The sequence below is a fragment of the Oncorhynchus mykiss genome, chromosome 18 (assembly GCF_013265735.2).
Source record: "Oncorhynchus mykiss isolate Arlee chromosome 18, USDA_OmykA_1.1, whole genome shotgun sequence".
In the NCBI taxonomy this organism is placed as follows: domain Eukaryota; kingdom Metazoa; phylum Chordata; class Actinopteri; order Salmoniformes; family Salmonidae; genus Oncorhynchus; species Oncorhynchus mykiss.
In genome coordinates this window covers 19,796,888-19,807,971 of record NC_048582.1, presented here as the reverse complement: position 1 = coordinate 19,807,971, position 11,084 = coordinate 19,796,888, and the positions used below count along the sequence as shown (strand labels likewise).

General features: G+C 42.5%; 1 protein-coding gene and 1 pseudogene across 1 annotated transcript; both read right to left on the bottom strand.

Annotated features, from left to right (window-relative positions):
- On the bottom strand, nucleotides 1–3,462 carry LOC118941120 (annotated as a pseudogene).
- A 4,945-nt stretch (nucleotides 3,463–8,407) lies between these two features.
- On the bottom strand, nucleotides 8,408–10,616 carry LOC110497090 (toll-like receptor 13). Its single transcript, XM_036951423.1, has 2 exons — nucleotides 10,524–10,616; nucleotides 8,408–9,675 (listed from the first exon to the last, which is right to left on the bottom strand). Exons 1-2 carry the CDS (start codon nucleotides 10,614–10,616, stop codon nucleotides 8,746–8,748), a joined length of 1,023 nt encoding a protein of 340 aa, XP_036807318.1. The 3' UTR covers nucleotides 8,408–8,745.
- Between the last annotated feature and the right edge of the window lie 468 nt (nucleotides 10,617–11,084).

The window sequence follows — 11,084 nt, the reverse complement described above, 5'->3', positions numbered from 1 at the left end:
CTTAACCCCTAGCCTAGCTAATGGTAACCACCTAGCCACCTAGCTAGATTTCATAACGTATATTATGTTTTGCAAATTTGTAACATATTGTACGTTTTACATTAATACATTAATATACACCATACAAAACATAACATATCATACTTAATGTGGTCTTTCAGATAAATGTACAGAATAATACGAAATGCTCTGAGACCAGGATTTTTTTATTATGTTACTTAGATTGATGCATTGGTGCGTCAGTACTATTAACGATTTCTTGAAGATGCACTCCAGGATGCAGGACACAGCAAAATCATAACATTCTATTATGATTAATTAGATTCGTAACATGTCATATCATACAAATGAGTTTAAAACACTATAGATGACGTGTTACACAGGAAACAAGGACCACTTCTGGCTGGTGAGCACCACTTTCAAAACTACTGGCTGAAATTAGACAAAAGTTTGAGAGTGCATCTTCAATATTCTCATGTAAATATACAGAAAAGGTTCAGAGTGTAATGGTTGTTTCAAATCAAGGTTTCACTATCACAGAGCCTGCACCCCAGAGAGGATAGGATTTTCCTCAGCAGAGCCATCCTTGGTCTCTAAAGCCAGCCGTAGTTGCTGCCAGAAGACCCCGGTTTGCTCCCCAGCTCTGGGCCAGCTCAGGTATGTGCGTCTCTTCACTAGCTTCCTCATCCGGTGGTAGGGTGACAGCTGGTGGGTAGGGATCTCCTCCAGGAACACCAGAATCAGGACATCCTTCTGCTCATCAAAGAGCCGGAAGCTGGCAACCTGGATCTCCCGGGAGCACCACTCACTCTCCAGGTAGCGGTGGCTGATGACACAGATGGTCTTGCGGCTTCCGTAGATGCCGTCCATAATGTTGTCTATGATGGGTTTGCCTGGCTGGAAGTCCCGGTGGTGGAGACACAGCTTCCAGCCCTGCTCTCCCTCCAGCTCTGGCAGAAGCTCCCTCAGGACCCAGGGCTCATCGTGGGCGTTGTAGGAGATGAAGGCATCGTACTGACAGCCATGAGGCGTGAGCTTATTCCTTTGCTTGGTGTCATAGAGGAAAGCCAGGAAGAGGTAATAGCCGTAAATTACCTGCCATTTCAGGAAGTGGTAGGCAAAGGATGCTATCAGGGTGAGGAGGACCAGACAAGTGGTAGAAATGTAGTAGTAAAGTCCTAAGTGTACTATACAGAACTGAAGCTCAACATCCAACAGCTTGGTGTCCTTTAGATCGGCAGGATAGTTGCAGGTAAATTCTCCTGCACCAACAATTTGTGTTTGGTTGTCGCTCTCCATCCACTGGACAAACCAAGCATCACTGCAGCCACAGGTGAAAGGATTATCTTGCATGTCCAGGTATGTCAAGGCAGGGAGAGAACGGAACACTGTCTCATTGACTACTGTTATGTCGTTCTTGCTCACCTGCAAGAAAGTGACTCTACTGAGGTTTGCTCCTACGAGGAAATCTAAGGACTGAAGTCGTGCTTTGGACAGGTACATTCTGTTGAGCCTTGGGGTTGGGTGAAACAGCTTTGGCGTGAGGGCTGTGAACTCATTCTTACTGACATCAAGGTACCACAACCGTGGTGTGTGAATAAATGTGTTTGGGTGCAGGTCCTTAATATTGAGATTCCCTGCCTTGAATGCCAATAAAGATTTCAAACCTTCAAGGAAGTTGATAGGTAGATGACACAGTCCCTTGTGACGCTGACTATGGATCTGCAGGTTCTCCAGAGATGTCAGATGAGAGAAGGGTGGAGGGTCTAATTTATCATCATTTACATATGTGATGTAATTACAGGATATATCAAGAGTTCTTAAGAGTGGAAGTCCCGTGAGCACAGTATTTCTTATGTCTGTTTGAGTGATCTTATTTGACTGGAGTCTAAGTTCTGTAAGATTCACCAATCCCTCAAAGGCTCCATCTTCAAGACTAGCAATCTGATTGTCAAATAAAAGCAGGGTCTTGAGTGATGCTAAGCCTTTAAAGTCTCCTTTAGAGATTGAGCTCAGCTTATTGTATGACATCGACAAATATTCTAGTTTGGGCAAACCACTCATGAATGCATCATTCAAGGTCAGGATTTTGTTTGATCCCAGTTTAAGGATCCTTAATTCTTTCAAATCCTGGAAAACACATTCTGGAAGGTTGGAGATTTGATTGTGGAAAAGAAAGAGTTGTGTGAGTCCTGTAAGATTGGCAAAGTCAGGGCAGCCCAGTTCATGGATGATATTGAAGCTCAGATCCAGGATCTTCAGTGTAGGTAGATTTCTTGTGGCCTTTGGCATGGAAGAAAGCCTGTTGTGGCCCAGTTTCAAAGTACTTAATTGCTCCATTGATCTGAATAAAAGCTCAGAAAGCTGATTGATATTATTATCACATACGTCCATTTCGGTCAACTGTTTACATGACTGCAGAAATTCCTTAGAGAGAACACTTATGTTGTTATGATGCAGTCGGAGCAAGCTAAGTGTGGGTATATGGCAGGCAATATCAGTGAGAGCCTTGACCCTCTCTTCACTAATGTCATACAGTCTCAGATGGACTAATGAGGAGTTGACAGTCTGCAGCACCATACCCATCCTCTCCAAAGACATCTCTATCCCGCTCAGGTTCAGACGTTTGACGTTGCTCAGAAAAGACCTGTCCAGCACATCCCATTCCATGTGTCCAAGTTGTCCACAGTAGGCGATGTCTAACACCTCAAGGTAAGGAAGAACATCTGCCGTGATCCTGAAGATTCCCAATGGATTCCGGGATAAATCCAACAGTCTCAGCTCTATAGAAGTGTTTGATATTTCCTGTGACTGGAAAGAGGTGAATCTGTTGCTCCCAATGTACAACTCCTGTAAGTGTGGTAATTGTACGATGGGCTGAACTTCCTTCATATTATGAAGGTTGTTCTTGGTTAAATTCACTGTCTTCAAACTGGAGAGAGGCTGAAATGATGAGGAGCTGATGGTTGTGATGAGGTTGTTGTCCAGATGTAGCAGGGAGAGGTTGGCTAGGCCCTGAAACAAATGGTCTGACAAGATTGTGAGTCTGTTATGAGCCAGACCCAGCTCCTGAAGAGCCTCTAGGTGACTGAGAGACCCATCATCCACTGAAGAGATCTGGTTTCTTGACATGTTTAGAATTTTGAGATTTGATAGGCCTTTAAAATCCAACTTTCCAATTTTGGAAATGTTATTCATGGCCACATTTAAAACGCTTACTTTCCGTGGAATGTCTTTTGGTACGACTTCTAGGTTCCTCTTTTCACAGAGTACTTTCATGTTAGAGGGGTCACTGAGATTACCCCGGATTGTGCAGTTTTTCAGGAAGTACCCACATACTGGATCAGCAAGAACCCAACAATACATCAGGAAACAAAGAAAGAGTCTCAGCTGAGAGAATGTAGAACCACTTTGTTCTCCTGGCATGGTTATCTTGAGTGTCATTGTGAGGAGCTTGACATCTACTTCAGATCTAGAGAGAAAAACACAGACAAGTACAGTGACTAGCATCACTTACATCATTTGGGGGATGGAAATGTAACATAATTGAACAATTCAATGAAGTTGCAATAACACTGATACAGTAGCTGTTGGTATTGTGGTCCTCAAACTAACTGACAGATTATTATTTATAGGTCATCCAATATATCAACATAACTCATATTTTTGAAGAGATACACCAGCAAAAGACAACTAAAAACAGTCAGACTACATAGTAATCATTTTTACTCACAATTGTCGGAAGAATACAGTCACAGTGAGCACCAGTGCAGCATAGGACTGTGATCACCTGAGTCGCGGTTCTACCACCCTGCCCCAAAGAGCACTTCCCTGGCATTTTACTTCACTAAACTTTGTTCAAAATATATATTGGTATTTGTCTAGATTGATTTCTCACAAACAGCTACAAAACAATGTGAAAACTAAACAGACTGGGTTGACCTGACACACAGTTGATTAAGGGGCAGAAAAGAAGGGGCAGAAAAGAAGAAGCGAGAGAGAGAGAGTCGGGGGGGAAGTCAGGCTTGTTTGCTCTCTCTCACAGTTGGACCGAATAAAATACTGATGCTGACCATATACGGGAACTTCCCGAGACCTGAGATATTTCCTAGAACTAAGAACATTCTGATCCAAACATCAAACGGGTACTAACACTGACACTTTTTACATTCCAGAGAATTTAATGTTCATTTCTTTACCATAAGCCGCCTCCAACCTCTATTTCTCATTCTTACTTCATAAACTTTATTTCATCCACAGGTGACAGGAAAGACAATGCAATTAAAGGGAGATTCTCTCATATGAAGGTGTGTGTGTGTGTGTGTGTGTGTGTGTGTGTGTGTGTGTGTGTGTGTGTGTGTGTGTGTGTGTGTGTGTGTGTGTGTGTGTGTGTGTGTGTGTGTGTGTGTGTGTGTGTGTGTGTTTGTGTGTGTGTGTGCGTGCGTGTGCGTGTGCGTGTGTGTGTGTGTGTGTGTGTGGCAAGAGTGGGAGTAAAGGTGTCATTCTCAGAAAGAATGAAGGAATATTAATATGAAGAGGGATGACCAGGGGGATGAGTGAGTTAACATAAGTGAGAAGAAGGTTATAGAGAAAACAAACCGAAATTGGACTTGTCTGATCCATCTCACAATTGGACCGAATAAAATACTGACGCTGAACATATAAGGGCACTTCCCCTAGAACTGAGACATTTGCTGGCTGAGCTGCTAGATAATTCTACCCAAAATGCTCATTGGATATTTTTCTTTCTTTTTTTCTCTTCAGTATTAACCTTTCTCTTTCCAACACAAACTGAAGAGATGAATTCTGAAGGTCATACAAATTATTGTAAATATTACATAGAAATTTAAACAGAATTTTGTTTCAAATATATCAATACAATTATAAATCCTTAGGCGTTTTCTGAAGGCATAGAAAGCCCTCGCGGTTCCCCACTGCTGAATGTCTCTGTCAATTCCTTGGTCAAGGAAGATGACTAAACGAGAGTTCTCAGAGACACTTCTGTCTACTTTGTGTAATAACAGTTTGTGTCCAGTAGATGATAAAGTATACAAAGGAATGTGTTCGTAAAGAAATCTCAGAATGCAATTCTAATGCAGCATAGAACTTTCAAGATGATAGGTGTTTAGGCTCCCAATGAATCACTTAACAAAACCAACTGATGAAATTGAAACCCAGTCCCATAGAGATGACAGTTATAAGACTGTGCATAATGTGTAAGTCTCAGGTTAGAATTCAGTGCATTTTCATGGAAGATTATTGAGTCAGGGAGAGAGTCATTTCATTCAGATTCAGATCAGATTGTTTAATAGTCACATGAACAGGGTTGCAGGTGTGATTGCAGGGTAGAGTGAAAATCTTCAGCTTTGAAATCCAACATGCAGAACTAGTGAAATAATATAATGAAAAGGGTGATAAAACAATAGAAATAGCACTATGTACATAATAACAACAATGGCATGCATGGTTAGATCATCTGTGAAGACAAGAGCTTCATGGGAAAGTGTTCAGTGATTTACAAAGCAGGTATGAATGAAGTTTTCACAGACATCATAGCAGACATAGTCCTTACTTGTGAGCCAGAACTGATACCACATTGTGATACAACAGTAGATCTACCTTGCTTGTATGTTCTTTATGGTGTAATATAACTAACATGGATACTGTTTCCCCTTGTGCACTGACTTTCCCCTTGTTATTATTCTATTTCTCATTCATACTTCATAGACTTTATTTCATCCACAGGTGACAGGAAATAAAATGCAATGAAGTGGAGAATGACGTCGCTCTCATATCAAGGTGTGTGTGTGTGTGTGTGTGTGTGTGTGTGCGCGCGTGCGGAGGGTTAAGGTTAGAATTAGTGTTAGAATTAGGTTTAGGGTTATGGTTAGGAGCTAGGGTTAGTTTTAAGGTTAGGGTTAGGAACCAGGGTTAGGTTTATGGTTAGAGTTTAGGTTAAGTTTTGGTTTTGGGGTTAGGGTTAGGGCAAGGGTTAGAGGAAATTAGGATTTTGAATGGGACTGAATCGTGTGTCCCACGTGCGTATGTGTGTGTGTGTGTGTGTAGCAGAAGCAAAACAGGGAGTGGGAGTAAAGGTGGAAACAACGTGTTTGATACACTCTTAGAATAAAGGTGCTATCTAGAACCTAAAAGGGTTCTTAGGCTGTCCCCATAGTAGGAGCCTTTGAGGAACTAGTTTTAGTTCCACAGCTTTTTTCCACAGCTTTCCACAGCTTTTTTCGCCCTCATCAATCTACACACAATGCCCCATAATGACAAAGCAAAAACAGCTTTTTTGAAATGTTTGGAAATATATTATAAGAAATTTAAACTGAAATATCACGTTTACATAAGTATTGAGACCCATTACTCAATACTTTGTTGAGGCAACTTTGTCAGCGATTAAAGCCTCAAGTCTTCTTCTTGGCACATCTGTATTTGGGGAGTTTCTCCCATTCTTCTCTGCAGATCCTCTCTGTCAGGTTGGATGGGGAGTGTCACTGCACAGCTATTTTCAGGTCTCTCCAGAGATATTCGATCGGGTTCAAGTCCGGGCTCTGGCTGGGCCACTCAGAGACTTGTCCCGAAGCCACTCCTTCGTTGTCTTGGCTGTGTGCTCAGGGTCGTTGTCTTGTTGGAAGGTGAACCTTAGCCCCAGTCTGAGATCCTGAGCGCTCTGAAGCAGGTTTTCATTGAGGATCTCTCTATACTTTGATCCGTTCATCTTTGCCTCAATCCTAGCTAGTCTCCCAGTCCTTGCTGCTGAAAAACATCCCCACAGCATGATGCTGCCACCACCATGCTTTACCGTAGGGATGGTGCAGGTTTTCCTCCAAACGTGACGCTTGGCATTCAGGCCAAAGAGTCAATCTTGGTTTCATCAGAACAGATAATCTTGTTTCTCATGGTCTGAGAGTCCTTTATGTGCCCGCTGAGGAGATGGTTGTCCTTCTGGAAGGTTCTCCCATCTCCACAGGAATTCTAGAGCTCTGTCAGAGTGACCAATGGGTTTTCGGTCACCTCCCTGAGCAAGACCCTTTTCCCCTGATTGCTCAGTTCGACTGGGCAGCCAGCTCTAGGAAGTCTTGGTGATTCCAAACTTCTTCCATTTAAGAATGATGGAGGCCACTGTGTTCTTGGGGACATTCAATGCTGCAGAAATGTTTTGGTACCCTTCCCCAGATCTGTGCCTCAAAACAATCCTGTCTCGGAGCTCTACGGACAATTCCTTTCACCTCTAGGCTTGGTTTTTGCACTGTCAACTGTGGGACCCATATAGACAGGTGTGTGCCTTTCCAAATCATGTCCAATCAATTGAATTTACCACATGTGGACTCCAGTCAAGTTGTAGAAACATCTCAAGAATGGTCAATTGAAACAGGATGCACCTGAGCTCAGTTTCGAGTCTCATAGCAAAGGGTCTGAGTCTTTATGTAAAAGTTATTTCTGTTTTTAAAAATTATTATATTAGCGCAACCCTTCAAAAAACCTAATGTTGCTTTGTCATTATGGAGTATTGGGTGTAGATTGATGAGGATTAAAAAAATAAAAAATTCTACTAAGGCTGTAACGTAACAAATTGTTGGAAAAGTAAAGGGATCTGAATACTTTCTGAATGCACTGTGAATCCGAAACACTCCATTTAGTATGGTTTGTTAGGTTTGTCATGGCTGCATATGACAGATGGGTGGGCAAATAACTTAAACATCTAACAACCCAAAGGTTGAGAGATCAAATCTCATCACAGACAACTTTAGCATTTTAGCTAGTGAAGAACTGTTCAACTACTTACTACATTTTTGCTAATTAGTAACTACTTAGCTTATTAGCTAACCCTTCCCCTAACCCAAAACCCTTTAACCTAACTACTAAACTTAACCTTAACCCCTAACCCTAGCCTAGCTAACGTTAGTGAGTTAGCTAACATTAACCACCTAGCCAACTAGCTAGATTTCATAACATATATTATGTTTTGCAAATTTGTTACATATTGTAAGTTTTGTATTAATACATACCATACTAAACATATCATACTAAATTTGGCCTTGAAGATATATGTACAGAATAATATGAATTGCTCTGAGACCAGTTTGTCGGAAGCAGTGGATTGAGAACCAGCCCATGCAAAGAACCTGATAGCTTAAACTGACTTTGATGGGGATTTTTTAAATTATGTTACTTAGATTGACGCATGGGCGCAGCAATACTCTTAGGAACTTCTTAAAAATGCACTCCATGATGATAAGCACAGCAAAATCATAACATACTGTATAGTATGAAATACATTTGTAACATATCATAAGAATAGGGAAAAAACACTTTAGATGACGTGATACACAGAAAACTGGGACCACTTCTGGCTTTCAAAACAACTGGCTGAAATTAGACAAAAGTTTGAGAGTGCATCTTCAATATTCTCATGTAAATATACAGAAAAGGTTCAGAGTGAGATGGTTGTTTCAAATCAAGGTTTCACTATCACAGAGCCTGCACCCCAGAGAGGATGGGATTTTCCTCAGCAGAGCCGTCCTTGGTCTCTAAAGCCAGCCGTAGTTGCTGCCAGAAGACCCCGGTTTGCTCCCCAGCTCTGGGCCAGCTCAGGTATGTGCGTCTCTTCACTAGCTTCCTCATCCGGTATTAGGGTGACAGCTGGTGGGTAGGGATCTCCTCCAGGAACACCAGAATCAGGACGTCCTTCTGCTCATCAAAGAGCCAGAAGCTGGCCACCTAGATCTCCCGGGAGCACTACTCACTCTCCAGGTAGCGGTGGCTGATGACACAGATGGTCTTGCGGCTTCCGTAGATGCCGTCCATAATGTTGTCTATGATGCGTTTGCCTGGCTGGAAGTCCCGGTGGTGGAGACACAGCTTCCAGACCTGCTTTCCCTCCAGCTCTGGCAGAAGCTCCCTCAGGACCCAGGGCTTATCGTGGGCGTTGTAGGAGATGAAGGCATCGTACTGACAGCCATGAGGTGTGAGCTTATTTCTTTGCTTGGTGTCATAGAGGAAAGCCAGGAAGAGGTAATAGCCGAAAATGACATGCCATTTCAGGAAGTGGTAGGCAAAGGATGCTACCAGGGTGAGGAGGACCAGACAAGTGGTAGAGATGTAGCAGTAAAGTCCTAAGTCCACTGTACAGAACTGAAGCTCAACATCCAACAGCTTGGTGTCCTTTAGATCGGCAGGATAGTTGCAGGTAAATTCTCCTGCACCAACAACTTGTGTTTGGTTGTCGCTCTCCATCCACTGGACAAACCAAGCATCACTGCAGCCACAGGTGAAAGGATTATCTTGCATGTCCAGGTATGTCAAGGCAGGGAGAGATTGCAACACTGTCTCATTGACTACTGTTATGTCATTCTTGCTCACCTGCAAGAAAGTGACTCTACTGAGGTTTGCTGCTATGAGGAAATCTAAGGACTGAATTCGGGCTTTGGACAGGTACAGGCTGTTGAGCCTTGGGATTGGGCGAAACAGCTTTGGAGTGAGGGCTGTGAACTCATTCTTACTGATATCAAGGAACCACAACCGTGGTGTGTGAATAAATGTGTTTCGGTGCAGGTCCTTAATATTAAGACTCCCTGCCTGGAATGACAATAAAGATTTCAGTCCTTCAAGAAAGTTGATAGGTAAATGAGACAGTCCCTTGTGACGCTGACTAAATATCCTGAGGTTCTCCAGAGATGTCAGATGAGAGAAGGGTGGAGGGTCTAATTTACCATCATTTACATATGTGATGTAATTACAGGATATATCAAGAGTTCTTAAAAAGTGGAAGTCCCGTGAGCACAGTATTTCTTATGTCTGTTTGAGTGATCTTATTTGAGCCCAGGTTAAGTTCTGTAAGGTTGACCAATCCCTCAAAGGCTCCATCTTCCATACTGGCAATCTGATTGTCATATAAAAGTAAAGTCTTGAGTGATGTTAAGCTTTTAAACTCTCCTTTTCTGATAGAGCTCAGTTTATTGCCTGCCAAATTCAAAGTCTCAAGTTTGTGCAAACCATTCATGAAGGCATCATTCAAGGTCAGGATTTTGTTTGATCCCAGTTTAAGGATCCATAATTCTTTCAAATCCTGGAAAACACATGTTGGGGATTTGATTGTGGAAAAGAAAGAGTTGTGTGAATCCTGTAAGATTGGAGAAATCTGAACAGCCTAGTTTATTGATGATATTGAAGCTGAGATCCAGGATCTTCAGTGTAGGTAGATTTCTTGTGGCCTTTGGTACGGAAGAAAGCCTGTTGTGGCCCAGTTTAAAAGCACTTAATTGCTCTATTGATCTGAATGAAAATTCAGACAGCTGAGTAAGACCAGTATTTGATATGTCCACTTCTGTCATGTGTTTACATGACTGCAGAAATTCCTCAGAGAGATTACCTATGTTGTTATATTCGAGTCGGAGTACGCTGAGTGTAGGTATATGTCAGGCAATATCAGTGAGAGCCTTGACCTTTAGCCTTGAGCCGTTTAAAAGGTCTTGCATTCTCAGATGGACTAATGAGGAGTTGACAGTCTGCAGTACCATACCCATCCTCTTGAAAGACATCTCAATGCCACTCAAGTTGAGACGATTGACGTTGCTCAGAAAAGACCTGTTCAGCACATCCCATTCCATGCGTCCAAGTTGGCCACAGTAGGCGATGTCTAACACCTCAAGGTAAGGAAGAACATCTGCCGTGATCCTGAAGACTCCCAATGGATTCCGGGATAAATCCAACAGTCTCAGCTCTATAGAAGTGTTTGATATTTCCTGTGACTGGAAAGAGGTGAACCTGTTGCTCCCAATGTACAACTCCTGTAAGTGTGGTAATTGTACGATGGGCTGAACTTCCTTCATATTATAAAGGTTGTTCTTGGTTAAATTCACTGTCTTCAAACTGGAGAGAGTCTGAAAGGATGAGGAGCTGATGGTTGCAATGAGGTTGTTGTCCAGATGTAGCAGGGAGAGGTTGGCCAGGCCCTGAAACAAATAGTCTGACAGCGTTGTGAGTCTGTTATGAGCCAAACCCAGTACCTGAAGAGCCTCTAGATATCCAAGAGCCCCATTTTCCACTTGAGAGATCTGGGTTCTGGGCATATTTAG